Here is a 25,131-nt window from a genome sequence, read left to right on the forward strand (position 1 = left end):
CTGGCTGCTTTCCTTAGACCAGCCCTGCTCAACTTTTTTAACTTGGAGGAACCTTTTAAAAAAATTTTAGATCTTGAGAGAACCCCGGCGTAATTGTTGCACTACTCCTGGTACATAGATATAATAAATATGATAAAATATAAAACACAATTGTGTACCACTGAAATATCTGAAAGAATGAATGGCAAAAAACATTTCTTTGCATCAGTACTCAGTGCACATCTCTCACATTACACGCCTTTCACACAAAAAACATTTTTTTTGGTTGTTTTTTTTAACATTGGTTGTAAACCCTTACATTTACCCAGTAACGTGACTAGTCTTGGGTGATACACAGAGATGAAACAAATCCTAAGTTGTACTCATTTATCTGCTGCTAGCTCTTCCTTTTAATCGGTTTTAAAGACCATAATTTGTACAATGTTTTTGAGCTTCCAGAGGCGGGAATTTGATTGGAGGGATGAGAGACACCCCTCTCTACACAATCTCATAGAGAAACATGCACAGCAGAGGCTGTCAGTTGCATGATAGATTTTGAATCTTTCCTCTCTCCTCTCCTGTTTCCCTCTATCCATTGGAGTCTTATAACAGTGAGCAACCAGACTACAGACAGAAATCATGCTCAGTGCTTTGGTTTAAGGCAAATGCACACTAATGAAGGGTATGTTTTTTTTTTCATGTCAGAGACTTACAACCACTTCCCGCCCAAGAATGTCATCGACTTTGGGTGGGGATATTTGAATGATGCCTGCAGCTGCAGGCATCAATCAGATATCATCCTTTTCTGACGGCGATTCCCTGCACTGTAAAAACAGCCGTCAACCTCAGGTGCTTCAGAGAGCCAGAGAATGAACCATAGAGCTGACCGAGGACCAGATGCTCCCCGGTCATCTCTCTATGACCTTCAGAGGCCAGGCACAACATTATGAGGTCACGTCCGGCCTCGGCAGATATAAACACTGCTGTATCTTTGCCTGGGAAGCTGAGATTGCATTTTTCTTTTTTGATCTCAGGCTTAACAGCCTAGAGGTGAGATCTTGGGACTTGTAGCCTCCAGATCTCACTGTAAAGAGGACCTGTCATGCCCTATTCCTATTACAAGGCATGTTAACATGCCTTGTAATATGAATAAAAGTGATCCAAAAAAAAAATGTGCACCCCCATCCCTGCGCGCTCGCACAAGCGAACGCATATGTATGCTGCGTTCCCATATGTAAATGCCGTTTACACCACACCTGAGGTATCACCGTGAACGTTAGAGCGAGAGCAATAATTGTCGCCGAGACCTCCTCCAATTCTAAACATGTAACCTGTAAACATTTTTAAAGCGTCGCCTATTGAGATTTTTAAGTAGTGAAGTTTGGTGCCATTCCACGAGTGTGCTCAATTTTAAACTGTGACATGTTGTGTATCTATTTACTCTGCGTAACATCAACTTTCACATTATACACAAAAATCGGGCTAACTTTAGTGTTTTTTGTTTAATTCATGAAACCGTTAATTTAAAAAAAAAAATGTGTTTGAAAAATTGCTGCGCAAATACCGTGTGACATAAAAAGTTGCCACGACCACCATTTTTATTTCCTCTGGTCTCTGCTAAAAACTGTATATAATGTTTGGGAGTTATGAGTAATTTGTTAGCAAAAAAATGTTTACAAGTAGGAGAGAAGCATCAGAATTGGCTAGGATTGGAAGTGGTTAACTCCTTTCCAGTCTAGTTTTTTTTCATGTTCAGAAAAGATAACAAGCTGACCTATTCAAACTCCCAGTTCTTTCTGGCTCGCCTATAATGCGGTATACACACGACAGGACTTTCCGGCACACTAGGACCAAAGGTATTAGTCTGTCGGACAATCCGATCTTGTGTGGGCTAGTCTGATGGTTTTCAAAAAAAATTAATAAAATCAGATGGATCTAGAAATAGAACATGTTTCAAATCTATCCGACGGACTCAATTCCGATGGACTAAAATCGGGAAAACCGTTTGTCTGTGTGCTAGCCCGACAGACCAAACATGATGCAAGGGAAGCTATTGGCTACTGGCTATTGAACTTCCTTGTTTAGTCCCGCTTACTTAATCACGTTCAAAACGAACAGACTTTATTCATTCGTGTGTGGCCAAGTCCGTTTGTTCGGAAAGTCGTGTGTACGCGGCATATGGTTCAGAAATTAAAGCGGAGTGGAACTTCCATGGACCGGATTCCTCTCCCTTCTAGTCACACATTTGGCACCTTTCAGGAGGGAGTGGATACCTGTCAAATCCAGGTATCTGCTCCCATTTCCGGGGAAAGATTGTGTGCGGCGAATTATGCAATGTCTGGCCCTCCTTTTTCATACAAATACTATACTAATTACACAAAAATCGTTTTCCGGTATTGTACAAGAAACATTTTTGTGCTTGTTCCTTTGGATTTTTTCACATGAACTGCCGACACCTGCCGCCCAGGGGCAGCGTGTCACTTGCCGCCGACACCTGCCGCCCAGGGGCAGCGTGTCACTTGCCGCCGACACCTGCCGCCCAGGGGCAGCGTGTCACTTGCCGCCGACACCTGCCGCCCAGGGGCAGCGTGTCACTTGCCGCCGACACCTGCCGCCCAGGGGCAGCGTGTCACTTGTCATAAGAGATGTCATAACTATACAACTCTGCTCGCCCGCGGCTGCAGCTCTATCAAGGGCAGCCTTCATGGCCCTGCCGTAGGGGCGGAACAGCAGTGATGCGAGGCTGGCAGTGAGAAATTAGTTCATCTCTCTGCTGCCGCCGCATTGCTGACAGATTTCCAGACACTGAAGTTTCTGACCGATATTGATTATTTGAAAAATGTGAACATTGGCCCCCAAAAATCTGCCGCTCTGATAATTGGTCAACCCCTACTGTGTACTAATGATCAGAATACCAGGCGATCGCTCCCAAAGAGGTATTTTTCACCTGCCTTTTCTCATCGCGTGTACTAGTCATTAGGGTGATTTTTATAGAACCGTATTAAAGGTGAACTTACATTTAAGAAATTTGAATGAAGACATAACTGGATTACATGGGGATCTTGTGTGTCAGCCTACTCTCCCACTTTATTTACTATAGCCTTTGAGAGTTGCTTTTTATAATTAGCATTGCTCCCCCACCCACTTATTTCAGTGTTGTTCATAAGCTGAAAATGCTTCATGTCTTTTGGCCTACGCATGATTCTGTGCCTGAGGATTTTGTTTTGTACATTTTCTAGATTATAGGCTTAATTAACTAAGCAGTGATGCTTGTGTTTACTGTTAACAATCTTAATTTTCAGCCATGTTGTTTTAGTTTTTACTGCTGATAAAACTGTAAGGCAAATAAAGATGAGTAAATTAAGCCTTTTATATTTGAGTTTACCACGTTGGCTGTATATTTACAGTGCCTTCCGAAAGTATTCGGCCCCCTTGAACTTTTCAACCTTTTGCCACATTTCAGGCTTCAAACATAAAGATATAACATTTTTTTTTTTTTGTGAAGAATCACCAACAAGTGGGACACAATTGTGAAGTGGAACGAAATCTATTGGATTTTTGAAACTTTTTTAACTAATAAAAAAATGAAAAGTGGGGCGTGCCAAATTTGGCCCCCTTGTGTTAATACTTTGTAGAGCCACCTTTTGCTGCGATTACAGCTGCAAGTCGCTTGGGGTATGTCTCTGTCAGTTTTTCACATCGAGAGACTGAAATTCTTGCCCATTCTTCTTTGCAAAACAGCTCGAGCTCAGTGAGGTTGGATGGAGAGCGTTTGTGAACAGCAGTTTTCAGCTCTTTCCACAGATTCTCGATTGGATTCAGGTCTGGACTTTGACTTGGCCATTCTAACACCTGGATACGTTTATTTGTGAACCATTCCTTTGTAGATTTTGCTGTATGTTTGGGATCATTGTCTTGTTGGAAGATAAATCTCCGTCCCAGTTTCAGGTCTTTTGCAGACTCCAACAGGTTTTCATCCAGAATGGTCCTGTATTTGGCTGCATCCATCTTCCCCTCAATTTTAACCATCTTCCCTGTCCCTGCTGAAGAAAAGCAGGCCCAAACCATGATGCTGCCACCACCATGTTTGATAGTGGGGATGGTGTGTTGAGGGTGATGAGCTGTGTTGCTTTTACGCCAAACACATCGTTTTGCATTGTGGGCAGAAAGTTTGATTTTGGTTTCATCTGACCAGAGCACCTTCTTCCACATGTTTGGTGTGTCTCCCAGGTGGCTTGTGGCAAACTTTAGACGAGACTTTTTATGGAAATCTTTGAGAAATGGCTTTCTTCTTGCCACCCTTCCATAAAGGCCAGATTTGTGCAGTGTACGACTGATTGTTGTCCTATGGACAGACTCTCCCACCTCAGCTGTAGTTCTCTGCAGTTCATCCAGAGTGATCATGGGCCTCTTGGCTGCATCTCTGATCAGTCTTCTCCATGTCTGAGCTGAAAGTTTAGAGGGACGGCCAGGTCTTGGTAGATTTGCAGTGGTCTGATACTCCTTCCATTTCAAAATGATCGCTTGCACAGTGCTCCTTGGGAAGTTTTTAAAGCCTGGGAAATCTTTTTGTATCCAAATCCAGCTTTAAACTTCTCCACAACAGTATTACGGACCTGCCTGGTGTGTTCCTTGGTCTTCATGATGCTCTCTGCGCTTTCAACAGAACCCTGAGACTATCACAGAGCAGGTGCATTTATACAGAGACTTGATTACACACAAGTGGATTCTATTTATCACCATCAGTCATTTAGGACAACATTGGATCATTCAGAGATCCTCGCTGAACTTCTGGAGTGAGTTTGCTGCACTGAAAGTAAAGGGGCCGAATAATTTTACACGCACCACTTTTCAGTTTTTTATTTGCTAAAGTTTCAAAAATCCAATAGATTTCGTTCCACTTCACAATTGTGTCCCACTTGTTGGTGATTCTTCACAAAAAATTAAAATTTTATTTCTTTATGTTTGAAGCCTAAAATGTGGCAAAAGGTTGAAAAGTTCAAGGGGGCCGAATACTTTCGCAAGGCACTGTATATTGGTTTTGTGTTACATGTGTGAATATGTGCTTACTAATATTTTGATAGATATTTGTCTACATATTTTTAGAAATGTGTCATACAGATCATACTGGTGTTCCTTATTTATTCATTTTAATTCTTAATTTTACATTTTCTCACAGTAACAGAACGGAGTTGGATAGTAAGACAGTCAAGTGATTATTTGTGTGAGAAGGAAGTACTCAGAGGACTTCACACCTCCCAGCTTTCATAAACCACTTGTAGAAAAACTTCCTGATGAAATGTTTAACTCTTTGCTGTCTAAATAGGAAGATGTATTGCAGTGTTTTAGGTGCAAAGTAAAACTGATTTGTCTCCCAATACAAGTTGGGTATGGACGTTCTTTCCTAGAGCCCAGTCCTCCTTTTTGGGGTAACAATTAGTTCTAAAGAGCCTGGTGATCACAGGGACCTGTTGATTCTGGAGGCTCAGGAGTCATTTGTACTCCTAGCTTAGCAAAAGTATGGTTAGAGACTATGTGACTATGCAGGATGCTGTGATCACATGGAAGGGCTTAGCTTAGTGTCACGATTAGTTTAGGGCTTAAATTGACTTGGTGTTGGTGTCAAGGATTAGGCAATTCAGTCTAAAGGAAGCATCTAGTGGGAAAAATATGGAGATTGCCAAAGCTCACCTTCTTATGAAAATACTAGCTGTCTGGTGAACTTTGGCTTAAAGCAGAACTAAAGTATATTTAATTTTTAATGTAAATACTTTGAAATTGCAAGCTAAAAATTTTGCATTCATGCATGCACACTGGAAAATCTGTGTTACCTTTTGCATTATCCAGATTTCATAATATTAATATCCCACCTTGTCTAGTTGGTTCAACATTAACAGATAGTGTTGAAGAGACCGTACCATCTGAGGAAAGTAATATCCTTTCTCTAAAGGAAGTTCTCTGTAGAAAATGTTTATTCTTTGGCAGAAACTGGGTGTGTAATATAAAAGTCATATTCCCTCCCAATCCTCCCTATCTCCTGCTTTTCCATCAGCCCCTTGTTACTTGTGTTAACAAAATGCAGTATTATGCAAATGGGAAGGGAGAACACTAGGGATGCACAGATATATAAATTATGGGTCGAAAATAGGGTTATCAGCATTTTGCCGATAGAGAAAAATAAAAAGGTGCAGGTAATGGCATGCTGCATTCTATTGACTTCAATGCAAAAATGCCCCCTATTGACTTCAATGCAAAAATGCCCCCTATTGACTTCAATGCAAAAATGCCCCCTATTGACTTCAATGCAAAAATGCCCCCTATTGACTTCAGTGCAAAAATGCCCCCTATTGACTTCAGTGCACAATTGCGTCCCGTTGACTTTAGTGCACAATTGCGTCCCGTTGACTTTAGTGCACAATTGCGTCCCGTTGACTTTAGTGCACAATTGCGTCCCGTTGACTTTAGTGCACAATTGCGTCCCGTTGACTTTAGTGCAAAAACGGCAGCCACAATAATTACATTTTATTTATTTTGTATTATTTTAAACTGTCCATTTCGGTTTTTGGCAAAGTGCAACCTGAATTATTGGTTTCGGTCCAGAATTTTCATTTCGGTGCACTACTAGAGAACACAGAACAGGACTAGGAGGAGCCATGCTGTTGTATGCCGTGATGGTCTCTGCCCACACAACCAGATAAGAGGAGCAGCTTCATGGAGCCGGTCACGATACAGAAACCGGTGGGTAGGAAGTCTCCTGGAGCAAGAAGGCAGGCAAGTATTCTTGTCTGCTATAACCCCCTAGACCAGTGATGGCGAACCTTGGCACCCCAGATGTTTTGGAACTACATTTCCCATGATGCTCATGCACTCTACAGTGTAGTGGAGCATCATGGGAAATGTAGTTTCAAAACATCAGGGGTGCCAAGGTTCACCATCACTGCCCTAGACTGAACAAGGATTAGACCCTTCCGTTGTGGCAGCAGAGAACTGGTATGGCCAGGCCTACATTTAATCTGGATGCCAAATTTCAGTCACTTGCACTCCTAATTACAACACACCTATGCATGCCTCAAATGGCACCCAGCATGCCTGCAAGAATCGGGTGCTACTGTACCTGTGGCCTTCGCGCTTGCTAAGATGGCAGTGCTTTGTTCTTAGGTGTTTACTGTGACTTGCCACCCCCCGCCCCCCCCATTTGCTATTTGCAGGCAGGACTTCAAACCCCAGAATCTCCTGATTATCTCTCTGCTGAGGGCACCATAATAAGCAGCTATCATTGCAATTCCCAAGTTACTGTGGCCTACAAAGGATTGGACACTGAAGCATTCTCCTTCTTTCTCCATTGCTAGAAAAGTTGTGAGTACCTGTCTGGGGACAGTTTCACAGGCATGGCAGATAATAAACACAGGGAAAATGGATCAGATGGACTTGCTAGCTCAGGCTCAACTCTTTTCTCTATTGAGGGTGGAAGTTCATTATTTCAGGGATTTAGTACCCCTTTGCCTGATGGTTGTCCCACTCAGTCTCCCTGCCACCTTCTGGCTTAAATGCTGGTCAGCTGAGCCCCCATGCAAGTTGCACCTTGAGCGGTTTTACCTTTTGAGGGTAAATGCCTGTTTTGCCCCTCTTTGGATAAGTACATCAGGGAGATTACAGGGGATAAGATTATAATCCACCTAGGGGGAAAGGGCTTGTACCTCTACCACTAAATATTCTAGCTCTTCGATAAGAAAGGGCTCCTTTCATTCCTCTGTCTTCCGATCGCAAAGAATGTACTTTCGTAAAGAAACATTGCCTGCCAAGGCCTCTTCACAGTAAGGGGGTTCGCCCATTTTACAAAGTAGGAGGTATTTGTTGGCCTTCTGGATGCCAAAAATCTGACATCTAGTCCAGAGTGTAATTTTTAAGGGCAAAAAACTGGAGTTTTGCACTCCTCCCTGCTTCATGTTTTCAAACTTGTCTTTCCCAATCACGGCGGGCAAATCTGCTTGCTGCTGTCCAACAGCTCTTGTCTGAAGGGGTCATTACTCCTGTACCCACATTCAAGATTTACTTAAAAATGTTTACAGCTCCCAAACCGAATTGGGGACTCCAGCTTACTCCTGGATCTGAAGACTTAATTTGTTCCAACAGGTTCAAATGTTTGCAAGTAAAAGAACAGGTCGCCTTCTGGTGTATATTCTGGCCTTAATAAATATCTGCTTACCTGCATTTTGCCATCTGTCAGCCTCATCAATGCTATCTGCGTTTTGCAGTGGACGATCAACATTACCAATTTGTCACCCTTCCCTTTGGCCCCCTGGGTCTTCACCAAGGTGCTTTTTCTTGGTTTTGGCTCTGCTCCAGGCTCAGGAGATTCATGTTGTAGGGTACTTAGATAATCGCCTGTCAAAGGACCAGTCCTCCCGGTCCCTAGTGCCGAATAGACAGTACAGACTTTGCAGTGCTTAGGTTGGATTCACAATCTGGTAAAGTCATCACACAGATTGCTCTACCCTGTCCAGGATTTTCCTTTCCCTTTCTTCTCAAACCTGGGCTGTTGGGGCCCAAAAGGAAGCCCTTAAAGAATGTTGAGGGTCTTGCTCATGGTTCCCTCCTTCTAGGCTGTACCATACCCCCAGTTTCACTAAAGACTGTTGCAACTGAGCATTCTGCCAGCTTTGGACAAACAGACTTTGGTCTTGAACTTTCCTATGTGTGTCTGACTTCAAAAACCTAATTCTCACTAGCCTGGGGGATTTTCTACCCATTGTTGGATTTAGGGAAACCCTTTCCTCCACAGGCTTGCAATGTTCCCACGACAGAAGCCAACCAGAGAGGCTAGAGTCACTTTCCTCTCAAAGTTGGTCTCTGCAATTTACGTTCATCAGGATACTGTCCTTCCTTCCTTATGTCACTCTTCAAAATATCCCAAATTTCTACCCTGCCTAGACATGTGCACTGTGATTGTTTACCTCTCGGCTACTGAATCTTTTAGAAAATTCGGTATCCTCTTTGTGCTATCTGAAGGTTCCTGTATGGGTCTCCCTGCCATTGCTAGTGGATCAGCCAAATTTTATAGAGCCTAAAGTCTGAAGGATAGTTTCTGTATTCCCCGTGAAAGTATAATTTTTATTTTATTATTTTGATGGTGGGGAGGGATTAGAACTTGTCAGGTTCAACCTTTCAGGCTTTTATTGCGGTCTGTATCCCCATTTAAACACTTTGTCCTGTGTACTGTTCTCATCGAAAGTAAAAGAAAATCACAAATTTTGAGTTTGTGGGAATAATGGGAATATCTTCCAATAGGAACATTAGTTCTGGTGACTTGGTGACCTAGGAAGGGATTTTTTTAGGGTTGCAACTAACGATTATTTTCATAATCGATTAGTTGGCCGATTTATTGTTTAGATTAATCGATTAATCAGTTAATAACCTTTAAAAAAAAATAAAAAAAAATAAAAGTGGGTCAAATTGACGTTCATTTTCAACCACAGTGACGGGAAAATTAGTAAATAATAGAAAACTGCTTGGTCAAAGGAATTTTCAGACAGTGTATGTGGTTTTCATTCAGAAATTGTTTTTAACATTCTGTTTTTAAAATTAAGTGAAAATTTCAAACAAAATTCTTTCGTTCAGCGAATGTACAAAAGATTTTTCGTCTGATTATTCTCATCTGAAAATTGATCCATGTGGCCAGCATAAGGCTCGGTACACACCTGTGCAGTTTGCTTTTGATCTGTTTCTGCAGTGCTTTTTGCTGTGCGTTTTTGATTTCTGCGCACGTGATTTTATGACAATTTGCATTTTTTGAATTTTTTGGGGCAGATTAAAAAACACAAATTGCTTCAAAAACACATTACATGCTTTTCTGCAGCTTCGCCATTTGAAGTATATTGAACCAAAGAAGCACCGTTTTGCGTTTAAAAGTTCCTGACCCTTTACAAATACGCAGCGGATGAAAAAAAGCACAAATATGAACGTGTCCCATAGGAAACCATGTAAATGAACTGTAGTGCAGTTCTGCAAAAAGCACCAATAAACACATAGGTGTGAACCAGGTCTAAGACATTTAGTAACATAATGGGGTTAAAAAAGACTAAAATTAGCCATTTGTGGTAAAAAAAAAAAAAGCAGATAATCACTACTTTAAGGGGTTCATTTTTTTTTACTGTAGAACTGTGAAAGTAATATTTACAGTAGCGATTATTTGCTCTTTGTACTATAAAGGGCTCATTTTTTTTAACCCCATTGTTACTGCCCGATTAATCGATTATGAAAATAGTAATCGATTAATTTCATAATCGATTAGTTGTCGATTAATTGATTAGTTGTTTCAGCCCTAGATTTTTTCCTCATTTCCTTTTTCTGGCTATGGGACAGGAAGTGAAAGGGAAATCTCACCAATGGGACACAGACGACCGAAATAACCCTAACATGGGTTATACCCTCCCTTAATATAAGTACATTTCTAGGACTTTTCATTTTTGTTTAGTTTGAGCACTATACGTTGAGACAATATACACTACAAAAATTTTAATAAATGTCATTATAATCAATACAAAGGCGTACATGCGGAGAATGTAATATGAGACGATTTTGAATTTCCCGCATTCCAATTAGTTGGTTTGCCATATTTATATGGTATAATCATGATTATTTTTGGATTCTTACATATGTATAAATTCCCAAATAGATATTTTTAAATGTCTATGCCATTAGTGCCCACTTAGCATGACAGGGGTTAAATTTAAATATAAATATACATATAACGCATGGATTTAGACACATACCTCTTTCAAAAATATTCTTGTTTAAAGATCAAAAGTTAAATATAGACATATGTAGGGAGTGATGTTTGTTTACTTATTGATCATCATGCATTGCGCATATTTTGGATGTTCCAGGGTGGATGCAAATCACGAGTGCATGTTATACACTGATAGTGTACCTCGGAGGGGGGCAAATGCCGCCTGAATTCACTGAGCCGTCATCTCCTTTTTGGCTCTAACTTGGCTCTCAACACACACACACACACACACACACACACACACACACCCCAACGGAAATTGGACCAGTGTGTATATATAATATGCACAATGGTATTTGGTTTTTTATCTTTTTACTTTTTCATTTGTGTATTTATTCTTTCGTTATGCATTTATTTTTTTTCATTTTTTTTTTTCACTTCATCTTTTGTTCACTGATTATTTTGTTTTAAGTTTGAATCATTACATATTCTGTTTGTTCAGGTTATTTTGGCATTGTGTTGTGTTTAAAGGGGTTGTAAAGGTAAATGTTTTTTCACCTTAATGCATTTTATGCATTAAGGTGAAAAAACATCTGACAGTGCATGCGCCCCCAGCCCCCCCGTTTTACTTACCTGACCCCTCGAAAGTTCCGCACTCGCCCTCGTCGTCCTTTCCACCGTTCAGCCTGGCCGCTGATTGGCTGGAGTGGATGGATGGAAAGCAACGCAGCCATTGGCTCGCACTGCTGTCAATCACATCCACTGACGCGGAGCGCCGGGGGGCGGGGCCGTGTGATACAGCAAGCGGCTATAGCCGCCGGCTGTATCACAGGAGCGCGCCCGCAAGTGCTTCTCACCATGCGAGGGAGCTCGCCTGAACGTGAGAAGTACCTGCGGGAGGAAGCCGAGACAGCCACCGAGGGACCCCAGAAGAGCAGGTTCTGGGCCACTCTGCACAGTGGAGGTAAGTATAACATGTTTGTTATTTAAAAAAAAATAAAATTCATTTTATAATCCATTTAAGTTCATTGATTAAGATATCCCATGCACCTGCATGACTCCAGGTGTTTCGTGTATGTCCAGGAATTTGGACTGACATATCCATGTGGGTGGTCTATCAGAAGGATTTCCTGTTTGACCTTTTTCTCATCCCCGTATATATGGATGGCCATTCCATCTTCCAACAGCTATGACTAATCGCCCCATAGTGGTGGGAAACATGTCAGCTTTTCATTGATCCTGTGCCTATGGTGTCTTTGTACCAGTCAGAAGAATTTTAAAACAGTCTTCAATACAGGTGTCAACAGAGTGTGACTGTCCAGTCTCTTCAATTCATTCATGCAGATCCAGCACCTGTTACCATTAGCAGGTGGGATGTATTATGAGATGTCTGCCTAAAGCGGTGTTCTTTTGTTCTATCCTCCCTTACTTTATCCAAAATGCACACTCTGCCAGATCTGTTAGTGCTTAATGAGCTTCTCTGCATCAGTCATCTGTTTTTTCAATTTTCAAGGGTGTCACTTGGGCTTCTGTTCACGTGTTCAAGTTCTGGTAGGTGAATGTTCAGACTTCTCCCGATGCCATAGGGTGCTACAAGCTGCTCTGAGTCCTTCAATTTCTTCTTCAACTATTTTTGCTACGTGGGCCTGTTAGCGGCGTTTGCGTTGTTGCTCAACCCTCAGTTGAGCTGCTTTAGGACATCCCAGTCATAATGATAAAAACCTGTGTCCTGTAATGTATGAATAGGGAACAGATCCCTCCAATTTGTTCTTATGACCTTCCTATGGCTTGCTAAAATAACTGAGGCAATCTGGGATTTGAGGGGGTTCTCCCATGGGCAGGAGCTGAAGCTATTTTCTATTAAGAGCAGTTTACTAGTAATACACTTCATGTCTGTGACTATTCACTTCTCCGCTGTATCTATGGAAAAGCAATGTAGTTACCTTTGAACTATCGCTAGAGTCTCAGCGTTTAAATATGCCCTAAAGTGGTTGCAATGGCAACAGTGTTTTTTCAACCTGAATGCTTTCTCCGCATTAGGATAAATAAAAACCCTTTTCTGTTCAGCCCTCCTAAATACTTGCCTGAGCCCATTCTCAAACTAGCAATGTGCCCTAGAGCATTGGCGCCGCTATTTCTAGCAGCTGGGAGCCTTTTGCTCCCGCTGCTATCAGTCACTCATGGAAAAGAAGAAAGGTTACAGCGCTCTCTTCAGGGACAACTCAATCCATACAGCAGGTCCACTCACAGGTGCCGAGGCTCAATGTGTCCCAACACACTCAAATGCAACAGTAGTAAGAAGAGCCGGCAACACTGTAATCCTTGAAGTGTCGTTTATTGGTACATCAGAGTGACAGTAAAACAAACTGACGCGCTTCGGCAATAGCCTTAGTCGTAGCTTGTAGCTTTATTTATCAGCTTTGTTTTACTGTCACACTGATGTACCAATAAACGACACTTCAAGGATTACAGTGTTGCCGGCTCTTCTTACTACTGTTGCTATCAGTCACTACCTGCGAGCAGGGGGCTTTGCCAAACCATGCTCCTGGCTTGGGATCAAGCCTGCACAAGTCCCCCCCCCCCCCCCCCCCCCAAGCAAGCTGATTGCAGTGGGGGCACTCGGTGGGAGGAGCCAGGGAAATCCGCTGGGAGATTCCAGAGGAGGAGGATTGGGGCTGCTCTGTGCAAAACCATTGCACAGAGCTGGTAAGTAGAACATGTTTATTTAAAAATACAACCACTTTAACTGCACCAAGAAATCTGTTGTCAAGAAATACTTGAGCTAAAAGTTAGAAGTCCTTGTAAGGACCTTGTTGGTTTTTAGGACAGCTGTACTGACACAAGTGGTGGGCACCTTCTTTCAGTATGCGATAATGCATATTTAAACAAATGCGTGAGGGAAACAAGTTCTGTGGTCATTTTTTTTAATACATTTGTTATTTGTTTATTAGATGGTGAATAATCACACTGAAAACTTTTTTTCTTTTAGGCGCAACCTTACCAAATTATCCCTCATCTTCAGTCACATGCTAGCGGAGCTGAAAGGAATTTTTCCTAATGGTTTGTTCCAGGGGGATACTTTCAGGATCACAAAGGCTGATGCTGCTGAATTCTGGAGAAAAGCTTTTGGAGAAAAGTATGGAATTTTACACTACAGGATTTGTAAAATGTTTAAATATTTATGAAAGGTCAGAAGTGTATGTCTTATTGATGACAATAGAAGCTTCAGTTATTAAAATGAGTCAAGCGTTTTACAGATTTAACCACTTTCAGACCGGACCATTTTGCTGGTCAATGACCAGAGGTCTTTTTACAATTTGGCACTGCGTTGCTTTAACTGGTAATTGCGCGGTCATGCAATGTTGTACCCAAACAAAATTTGCGTCCTTTTTTTCCCACAAATAGAGCTTTCTTTTAAAGGTATTTGACTGACTCTGCGATTTTTATTTTTTGCGATATAAACGTAAAAAGACCGTAAATTTTGAAAAAAAATATTTTCTACTTTTTGTTATTAGAAAAATCCAATAAACTCAATTTTAGTCATACATTTAGGCCAAAATGTATTCAGCCACATGTCTTTGGTAAAAAAAAAAGTCAATAACTGTATATTTATTGGTTTGCGCAAAAGTTGTCACATCTACAAACTAAGGTACGTTTTCTGGAATTTACGCAGCTTTTAGTTTATGACTGCCTATCTCATTTCTTGAGGTGCTAAAATGGCAGGGCAGTACAAACCCCCCCCAAATGACCCCATTTTGGAAAGTAGACACCCTAAGGAAATTGATAAGAGGCATGTTGAGCCCATTGAATATTTTATTTTTTTGCCTCAAGCGAAATTTTTTTTTTTTTTTTACACAAAGTTGTCACTAAATGATATATTGCTCACACATGCCATGGTTATATGTGGAATTGTACCCCAAAATACATTCTGCTGCTTCTCCTGAGTACGGGGATACCACATATGTGGGACTTTTTGGGAGCCTAGCCGCGTACGGGGCCCCAAAATCCAAGCACCGCCTTCAGGATTTCTAAGGGCGTACATTTGTAATTTCACTCCTCACTACCTATCACAGTTTTGAAGGCCATAAAATGCCAAGATGGCACAAAACACCCACAAATTACCCCATTTTAGAAAGTAGACACCCCAAGCTATTTGCTGAGAGGCATGTTGAGTCCATGGAATATTTTATATTTTGCCACAAGTTGCGGGAAAATTACAAACTTTTATATATATATATATATTTTTTTTTTTTTTCACAAAGTTGTCACTAAATGATATATTGCTCACACATGCTATGGGCATATGTGAAATGACACCCCAAAATAAATTCTGCTGCTTCTCCTGAGTACGGGGATACCACATGTGTGAGATTTTTTGGGAGCCCCGAAAGCCAAGAACTGCCTTCAGGCTTTCTAAGGGCGTAAATTTTTGAGTTCACTCCTCACTACCTGTTACAGTTTTGAAGGCCATAAAATGCCAAGATGGCACAAAACCCCCACAAATGACCCCATTTTAGAAAGTAGACACCCCTAAATTTAGGGGTACACTAGTGAGACTCACAGGTAAAAAAGCACCTAGGCTGTCAGCGACTGTATCAAAACGCTACAAAAAAAACTGTTAGCGATCGCAGGGATCAGGCCTGACTCTGCGAACGCTGCAGTTATGTGTGTTGTGTTTTGTAAGTGACAGTGATCAATCGATCGATACTGCACTTGGGTGGGCTGGTCTGGGCTTGACGGAGGGGCTAAACGCAGGTGCTAGTAGGTATCTGGGCTGATCCCGCTAACAATGCGTTTTGGGAAACCTAAACTGCTGGCGACGCTAATATAGATCTGATCAGATACTATATTACTAAGGGAGGTGTATGCCTTGCGCGTGGGTGTTAGCGGTACTGGCACTAACCTGACGCTGCCTGGGGCGACGCAGACCTTATCTGACCCTCAAACTTATATCACCCGCCGGGTGATCAGGGGGTTAAACCTTTATTAGGTAATAATGGCGAGTGCCCTGAAACTATAAAAAAATAACTAACCAACCAGCGTCACCTGTAACAGTTATATGGTGATCACTGGTGAAAGGGTTAACTAGGGGGCAATCAGGGGGCTTTATGCGGTAGTATATGGGGGTCCCTGGCGCTATAAAAAGCTGTGGCGAACCTAAATACCTACCTGCCTAACTAGCGTCACCTGTGACACTAATACAGCGATCAGAAAAACTGGAGCGATGCGGGAACGCCACGAATCCGCGGCGGGTTCCCGCATCACACTGCCCTATGCGAACTGCTGGGAGTGTCAGTGAAATGTTAATGACACCCCCAGATCAGTTCACATATTGCAGTGCGATCTGAAAACTCGGACAGGAATCGGATCGCATGGTGTGAACACCCATGCGATCCGATTCTGCTGCGGACCAAAAAAAGGGTCCCGTGCGAGTTTGCGGCGGGTGCGACGCAAATTCAGCCATACTATCTGTATGGCTGAACTCGAATCGCACAGAGATCGGATGTGATTTGCACTGCAGTGTGGTGCGAATCACATCCGTTCTCATAAACCGCTGCAATGTGAACCCAGCCTTAGTGACACTGGCGACGGGGGGTGATCACGGGGTTAAACCTTTATTGGGGGGGTTAGGGGGTACCTTAGAACTAAAGGGGGCTAACCCTAACTGCCCTAACAGTTATTACAGTCACAAATGACACCAATGCAAAAAAAAAAATGCAATTGGTGTCACTGTCACTGTGACCACTGTGGGGGTGCAGGGGTGATTGGGGGGGTGATCGGGGGGTGAAGGGGGGGGGGGGTGAGAGTATGCCTGGCATGTTCTACTGTACGTGTGGTGTGTTGGTGCAACTCACCGATCCTCTCTCCTCGGTGTCGGAACGAAAAATACCGACACGGAGGAGAGATTACATCACTTCCTCTGCCTGTGTTTACATTACAGGAGAGGAAGTGATGTCACGCTTCACTTCCATTCGTCAGGAGCGATCGCGAGGGGGTGGCCATGAACGAATGGCCGCCCCCTCATCCCGGATCGCTGCTGAACGGATACCGACCGCCGCTGGCACCGGGGGCGGGCCCGATCGGGCCCCCCACCCGCGGGAAGGCAGGGACGTACATGTACGCCCATATGCCTGCCCGTGCCATTCTGTCGACGTACATCGTCGTGCGGCGGTCGTCAAGTGGTTAAATTATAGTGTCATAGTAGAGTAGTTCTGTTACAATCTGGAACTGAGAGCCTTAAAGTGTTACCAAACCCATGATAGTAAAATCAGTGTGTATATGCAATAAGGCATGCTTGTTCTACCCACTGTGGAATCTAAGGAGTGAATCCTCTGCTTTGTATATTAAAGAGGAAGTAAACCCTGATGAGTTTACTTCCTCTTTTTTTCCCTGCAAAGGCAAAGCATAATGGACTACTATGCATCGCATAGTAGCCCATTATGTGTCACTTACCTGACACAGGAGCCAGCGAAGTCACGCTGTCCCCTGTAGTCCGCCGCATCCATCTTGCTGGTGGCGTCTCGCTGCTCCGCCGGTGATGACGTCACTCCCGCGCATGCGCACGGGAGTCGACAAATGCGGCAGCTCCATTCTTGGAGCTGCCGCGTTCAGTGCGCCTGCGCGCCGCTGTCTACGGCGCATGCGCCGTAGACAGCGGTGCCCGTTTTCGTTCAAATATTGCTTGGACCTACAGGTAAGCCTTAATCTAGGCTTACCTGTAGGTCAAAGTGGTTTGTAAGGGTTTACAACCACTTTAAGGCTGTGTGATCTGTATTCTCATATCCTCTTCTTTAACTGACTCTAACCCATCTCTTGAAAGAAGAGATCATTAGGAGTCAGGCTGCACATGCTTAGTTGGGTGTGTATTGCTAGAGAGTGTTTTTTTTTTTTTTTCTTTGGGAGGATGCATGTGATCAGCACAGGGCCAATCAGCACTGTCCAGAGAGAGGGTCAGGGAAGAATGAAAATTCCTCCTACAAGCATAAAGGGTTTGTAGAGGTAAATTTGAAAAAAAGAAAAACAAACTTTTCTATACTTGCCTACAGAGCTACCAGAAACCTCCTCTTTTTGGGTCCACTGCCGGCGCTCCTGGCCTCTTCTCTCTGTCCAGTGCTCCCATGGGAAGTCGCTTCCCATGGGGCACTTGTACGTGCTTGCACCCGAGTCCCTCTGTTGCAGACATTGACGCAGACAGAGGGACTTGGCCCTGCCCCCGTCACTGGCTTTGATTGACATCACTGAGACCCAATGTCTCCCAGTGCCCCAGCAAAGCCAGTGAGACCCAGAAATAAGGGGAGAAACAATCTGCTGACATGCATGGCGCTGGATCAAAAGGGGTCTCAGGTAAGTAATGGGGTACCGGGGGGGGGGGGCCATTCTGACACCTAAACATTTTTAGCTTAATGCAAGGAACGCATTAAGGTAAAACAGTTTAGACTTTACAACCTCTTTAAGCATTTAAGCAAACACTGATACAAGTCACATTTACTGCTATATACTGCTGATGAAAAAAAAAAGTATTTAGCAGTTTATATTTACTAAAACTATTGCATTTCCTTGTACTGTGAGGGACCAGATATAGTGAATGCAGGATCCTGGGTTTAGTAACTATTTAAGACTGACTCCCCTACATGGTGAACCGTTCAGGTTAGAGTCAAATAACACCACAGCCTGCACAAATCACCAAAGGGGGTACCAAAAGTCAGGGTGCTCTGGTTCTCTCCAGAGTAAAGACGCACATTCCAGTGCTCTCTGTCTACATACTTGAAGTGGAAGATTGCCAAACAGACATTCTGAGTGTCAACAGCTGGACTCATGAAAGTGGTCCCTCTTTCCGGAGATCTTTCTGATCCTCTGTTAGAAATGGATAGCGCCAAATGTGGACACAATGACCTCCAGATTAAAAAAAAAAAAAACTTGATAGGTTTGTGGCTAGGTACAGGGTTCCCATTGTTCTTGCAATGGATGCCTTTGTTATTCCTTGGTCCACATTCAGACTGATGTATGCATTCTAACTTGACTAGAGCGGAACTTCCCCTTTTGGGTGAAGTTCCACTTTACCATTTCTTGGTGGTAATGGCTACAATACAGGAGAAGGCAAGGGAATAATAATGATGATGATAATTTCTATTTTTTTATTTGTTTTTAACATTTTAGTTGTTTGTATGAAGAATATGTTGAGCTATTGAACCTGGTTAGGCAGTGATCTTTGCAGACAATGTATTTGCTTTGGCTTTTGGTTGTATTTGCATTAGTAAGGAAACATTTTTATGTATTAAAAAAATTTTTTTTCCAAGAACTATTGTCCCTTGGAAGATTTTCCGACATGCCCTTCATGAAGTTCATGCAATCTCCTCTGGCCTGGAAGCCATGGCCCTGAAATCCACCATTGATCTTACCTGCAATGATTACATCTCTGTTTTTGAGTTTGATATCTTCACTCGGCTTTTTCAGGTAAACTGGTATAACCTTATTTCTACATTTTACTTTGCTTTCCAAAAACAAAAAGTTAATATATTGCAACTTACCTTAAAATCTGGTGGCTGCGTACGTTTAAAAAAAAAAAATGTCAGCAGAAAAATAACTTGATCTTGCCAGAAATCTAGTATCCTTTACTTTATTGTAACAGTCAGTGGGATGTGTCCCTTGTGCTGATTCCTTTGATGTAGTAATCCTCCATCTTGCCCCCAGAATTTTTCAGTGTGGTGGAGGTTAATACAACTCTCATAAATGAGCGCCTGACTATAACAACGGCGGGAGGGGGGACATCCCCTCCCGCTCCTCCCAGTCGAGCGGCTTTTAGCTGCATCAGTTATCTCCAAAGAGCCGACTGCCCGCTCTAGAAAACGGTACCGGGGTGACCCTGGTATAACCCCTGAAAGTCGAGGCTGCATATGTGCATATGGTCGGTGCTAAGGGAATAAGCAGTCGCGGCAACAGGTCTTTTGTGTTTTTGGGGGGGGGGGGGGGGTGGGTAAAGGTTTTACAGTGCTGACAATTGTAAGCTACCCTGTGTTAAGTGGGTTGTCTTGATTCTCAAACTGCTGCTATGGTCTGGATAGCTTGGTACATTAAGGGAAGTTGAAAATAAACTTACTGGCTGAATCATCAGGTGAAAAAGAAAAGAAGCATACAAAAAGGAAATTAAATGGAGCCACCAAATCTAAGAATTGTTAAGCTGCAATATATAAAATGTTTTGTTTTTGTATTGTCAGAGCAAGACAATTGACAATTGTCTAGCACTAGACCTCCTCTGAAACTTTAACCTGGTAACCGCTAATTTTTTTGACAGCTTCGTCTATGGAGATTTTTAGGTACTGTAGTTTGTCGCCATTGCACGGGTGTGCAATTTCAAAGCATGACATGTAGGGTATCTATTTACTCAGCATAACATCATCTTGCACATTATACAAAATAAATTGGTTAACTTTACTGTTTAGTTTTGTGTTAATTCATCAAAGTGTCTTTAGTCCCCCAAAAATTGCATTTGAAAGACCGCTGTGCAAATACCGTGTGACATATGATCGCCGTTTTAGTTTCTTGTGTCTCTGCTAAAAAAAAATATATAATGTTTGGGGGATCCAAGTAATTTTTTAAGCAACAAATACATATTTTAACTTCCAAGCAACAAATGTCAGAAATAGGCTTAGGAATGAAAGGGTTATAAAGTGTGAGCTTCAGATTGTTTGTCAAGTTCATCTAAATCCGCTGGTCTAAAGCCCCATACACACTATCGGATTTTCTGCCTGATTGCATACAAATTGAAACTCCTAAGGTTTGGCCTCATATTATATGTTTTTGGTAAATCTGAAGGAAAAAATCAGCAGAAAATCCGATAGTGTGTATGGGGCTTAACACTACCCTCCCCCAGACTGACTGCTGTTCTGGGGTGCCCGCTTTACTCTTTCATCCAGAATGCAGACACCCTAGGACAGGAAGGTGTTACTTCTTGTATTACTGGTCACATCACCAGCTGAGATTAAGGAAAAGGGCCTAAAAATAAAAAAAGCCACCACATCTAAAGATGAGCATAGCCAGGCTCTCTTGTCAGTCATGTCCATCATTCTGATTTGTTTTTAATTTTGGCTACATATAGGCTTTAAGCAGTTATCAGTCTTCCTAGCTATCTTCTGTGACCTACAAAACACCACTGCCTATGTAATGGAGAGAAGGAGTAGGGTTGGGGTTTGTAGTATAAATCAGGTGACAACATTACTCCTCAGTAGTTACAGTACAGAGGGAGCATTGTCACACTTTGACATGAACTGTGTTATTGGCAGGCTTTGCAGGTGAAAAATACATTATTGCAGTCACTTAAGGACTGGGTTAAATAGTCTGGTTGAAAAAAATATACATTTCTTTATCGTACATCCTAGAACACAGAGCCTCAAGTATTTACTTGGAGGGTTATAGATTTTATGGTGAGAATCCTATTTTTCTGCTCAGTGATTGCAGTCTTCTAGCCTGCATCTCCCCAAGGTAATATGTAAAACCTGGTCTGTTAGTGGGCTCTGAGGACAGGGTTGATGACCACTGCTCTAGAGGGAGTAAAAATATATATACCGGTTTTAAAGTGCTAACAGTGTGTGCCTCAGCAGCTGAGAGGCTAAAGGTTACATGTTATGTTAACCAAGCGTAAAACTGCTGTATAAACCCCCTCCCCTCCCCCAGCCCACCCAGGTATGGGGTGACTTCTTGTAAACGGCATAGGAAAAAATGTACTTGCCATAGCCGCAAAAGTGGCGGCGACAGCACCACGGGTATTCACAAAAATACTGGCCCCACCACTAGCCAGATTAATGGCACAGGGCATAAGTGTGTTGGCGTACCTAGACGATCTATTGTTAATAGACCAGTCAGTGACTCGCTTAAAGCAAAGCGTACGCATTACTACCAGTTACCTGGAATGTCTCGGTTGGATCCTCAACCTAAAACCAGTAAGAAGGCTGGATTATTTAGGCCTGATCATAGATACAGCCCAGAAAAGGGTGTTTTTGCCTTCAGCAAAGATCATCTCCATACGAGAGCTGGTACGGATGGTCAGGTCAAAAGCAAATCCTTCAATTCTCCTTTGCATGAGGTTGTTAGGAAAGATGGACTATCTAAGTCGCCAACAGTTATTACCAGAGAAATGGTCTTTTCACTCCAAACATAGACCTTCGAGTGTTCAGATTCAACATGAAGTTAGTCAACTTCATGTCCAGAACAAGGGACCCCTGTGGGATCAGTTTTCGCTGATCTGTGCTTTTCCCCCCGATTCAGTTGTTGCCTCAATGACTTTGTAGGATCAAGCTGGAAAGAAAGCCGGTAATTTTGGTAGCACCAGCATGGCCCAAAAGGTCATGGTACGCAGAGATCGTAAAGATGGCAGTGGAGGGTCCTTGGCCTCTCCCACTAAGGCCAGACCTGCTCTCACATGGGCCTATATTCCATCCTACTTTACGAACACCTAATTTAACGGCTTGGCTATTGAAACCCACATTCTGAAGAAAAGTGGGCTTTCCAGATCAGTTATCTCAGCTTTAATCAATGCAAGGAAACCAGTTTTCAGAGCTATAAATTATAGAGTTTGGAAAACGTATGTTTCCTGGTGTGAATCCAAGGGTTGGCAACCTCCGGAGATGTTATAGGCAGAATCCTTGCCTTTCTACAATTGGGCGTAGAGGTGAAGTTGGCCCTAAGTAGCTATTAAGGGCCAAGTCTATCAGTTTTATTTCATAGACCGCTTGCATACGCATTCCTTAGTCTGGGGTTTTATACAAGGGGTGATGCTGATTAATCTGCCAGTTAAATCACCTTTAACCCCTTGGGACTTGAATATAGTTTTGTCAGTGTTAGAAAAACAGCCATTTGAATCATTACAGCATATTCCCTTAGTCTTTCTGACTAGGAAGCTGATATTTTTGGTTGCTATATCCTCAGCAAGGAGGGTTTCAGAATTGGCTCCTCTTTCTTATAAAAAGCCATATTTGATTATTTATGAGGACAGAGGGATGTTACGCCCTCGTCCAGGCTTTTTGCCAAAAGTGGTTTCAGGCTTTCATCTCAATGAAGATATTGTCATGCCATCGTTTTTCCCAAAACCTTGTTTCAGGGAAGAAAAGTCATTACATTGTCTTGAGTAGTGAAAATCTGTTTAAAGAAAACTGCGTAGATTCATAAGACTGATGTCTTATTTATTCTGCCAGAGGGTCCTAAGAAAGGACAGGCCCGGTCAAAATACACTGTTGCCAAGTGGCTTCTGCAAGTTATAATTCAAACTTATGATTTAAGGGATACGATTCCCCCTTTTCAAGTTAAGGTGCACTCTACCAGAGCAGTTAGTGCTTCTTGGGCAGTGCGTCACCAGGCCTCCTTTGCTCAGATCTGCAAGGCCGCAACTTGGTCTTCGGTCCATACATTGACAAAATTTTATCAAGTGGATGTAAGAAGGAATGAGGATATCGCCTTTGGGTGCAGTGTGCTACAGGCAGCAGTATAAGTCCTCGAGGTCTGGGGGTGCCCTACATGTTGTGTCTCCCTCCATTCAAGTAGCATTGCTATGGCACGTCCCACTAAGGCTCTGTGTTCTATGATGTACGATAAAGAAAATAGGATTTTTAGCTTATTTGTAAAATCCTTTTCTTGGAGTACATCATAGAACACAGAGCTCCCACCCCCTCTGTTTTATGGGGTGTAAGTATATTGCTTGGCTACAAAAACTGAGATACTCCTGAAAGGAGGAGGGGTTATATAGGGGAGTCAGCTTCCTGTATTGGGTGTGCCAGTGTCAACACCTGAAGGTAGCTATAACCCACTAAGTAAATACTTGAGGCTCTCTGTCCTATGATGTACTCCAAGAAAAGGATTTTACAGGTAAGCTGTTATAAAAATCTTATTTTTTGTTTTTGGGTTTAGATACAATTTAATGCTGGATGAATTCTTTGTCGCCTTCTGGATAAGGTTTGTCTGTTTTGGTTAATTTAGGCTTGGTTCACACTTTGAACAACATGTGAATTGCACAGGAACTGCACTGCATTCCTGTTCAATTCACATGCGATTCAGTACAGTGCAATTTGAGCCCATTTATATTTGAATAAGCTGGTCTCATTGCACCAAAGAATTGCATGCACCTTTTTGAACTGCTCCGGAACCGGATCACATGGGCATTTTGTACCATGTGACCTGGTGCAGGTAAATGCACTTTGTGTCATTTCCTTTGTATTGACACCTGCAGCAAATCGCAAGGGCAGTGCGATTTGCATGCGCTGCAAGAAACGTGTGCAGTTCCCAGCATTTCCTGCACAGCATAAGTGTGAACCTAGCCTTATGTTTCTATGGCTTGTGCTACATTCAACCTGTATTTATTTATTTTGCAACAGCCTTGGTCTTCCCTTCTCAGAAACTGGAATAGTTTGGCTGTAACTCATCCTGGCTACATGGCTTTTTTAACTTATGATGAAGTCAAGGCTCGACTTCAGAAATTCATCCACAAGCCTGGCAGGTGAGTTCTTCTATATTTTAATAAAATACATTTCATGAAATGCTGCAATTTGAATTGTATAGTTTAAGCTGTTAACCACATTATTTCATGATTTGAGCTTGCCTATAAAAAAAGATAAATACATTTGAAGCCCATGTTGTGTATACTGTGTTATCCTGTGCTCTGTACATGCATTGAGTTTGTCTACATCTAAAAGAGCCCAGTAGCAAGGCCTGGATCTCCTCAGCCTTGCCATGAACTGTTCGTTCTTCTGCATTCTAAACCAGGAGTCCCCAAACTATTCAGTACAACGGCAGCATAGTAGATTTTTTTTTACAGATATTCACAAGTCCAAAAAATATAAAATTTCCCCATGAGGGTCCCCTCTCATATTGGGATCCCCATCATTGTCTTCCCTTACATCGGGGTTGTCCCTCACCTCTGGGTCCTTATCAGAGTTCCCTTAAGGCTGGATGAACACCGGTCCGGTGCGAATTCCAGCTCCGTTCTCTGTGCGAAGAAAAAAAACAGCTGTTCATCTCTTTCTCTCCGTTGTAGCTTCTGATCAGTTGAGCAGGGAGAGGGGGAGGTGTAGTGAGGAGGGGGAGAGAATTTGTGTTCAGAACGGAACACTTCTGCAAATCAGATGCGTTCCCATTGAGGATTATGTGGCTGTAATTCACACCGCAATGCCTAGTAAACGTACACGTTTTTTGGGCAATGCGGAGTACGAATGCAACGCACATACGTGAACCAGCCTGATTCAAACGAATAGGTTTTAAAATGTTCTGCAAATTGGATGTGGTGTAAACTGCATCCAATTTGCATAGATGTGAACCAAGCCCAAGGGTCCTCTCTTACACCAGAGGCGGGGGGTGCAGTTACCTGGTTTTGGTAGGCGGGTCCCAGAAGATTGCGGGACTATGCAGATAGCTCAGTGGGCAGACAGCTGTAACTGAGA

At 42.6% G+C, this 25,131-nt stretch overlaps 1 protein-coding gene across 2 annotated transcripts in view; it reads left to right on the forward strand.

Annotated features, from left to right (window-relative positions):
• The window catches only part of LOC143934084 (E3 ubiquitin-protein ligase CBL-like), a 175,547-nt gene that overhangs the window by 61,321 nt on the left and 89,095 nt on the right, over positions 1–25,131 (forward strand). For both annotated transcript variants that reach the window (XM_077457392.1, XM_077457393.1), the window contains exons 3-5: positions 13,698–13,844; positions 19,006–19,162; positions 24,070–24,191. In XM_077457392.1, coding sequence (XP_077313518.1) covers positions 13,698–13,844; positions 19,006–19,162; positions 24,070–24,191 — 426 coding nt within the window. The remainder of the gene's footprint in view (positions 1–13,697; positions 13,845–19,005; positions 19,163–24,069; positions 24,192–25,131) is intronic.

The sequence above is a fragment of the Lithobates pipiens genome, unplaced genomic scaffold (genome assembly GCF_037356315.1).
Source record: "Lithobates pipiens isolate NorthernLeopardFrog02 unplaced genomic scaffold, aLitPip1_a1.2 Scaffold_27, whole genome shotgun sequence".
Taxonomy (NCBI): domain Eukaryota; kingdom Metazoa; phylum Chordata; class Amphibia; order Anura; family Ranidae; genus Lithobates; species Lithobates pipiens.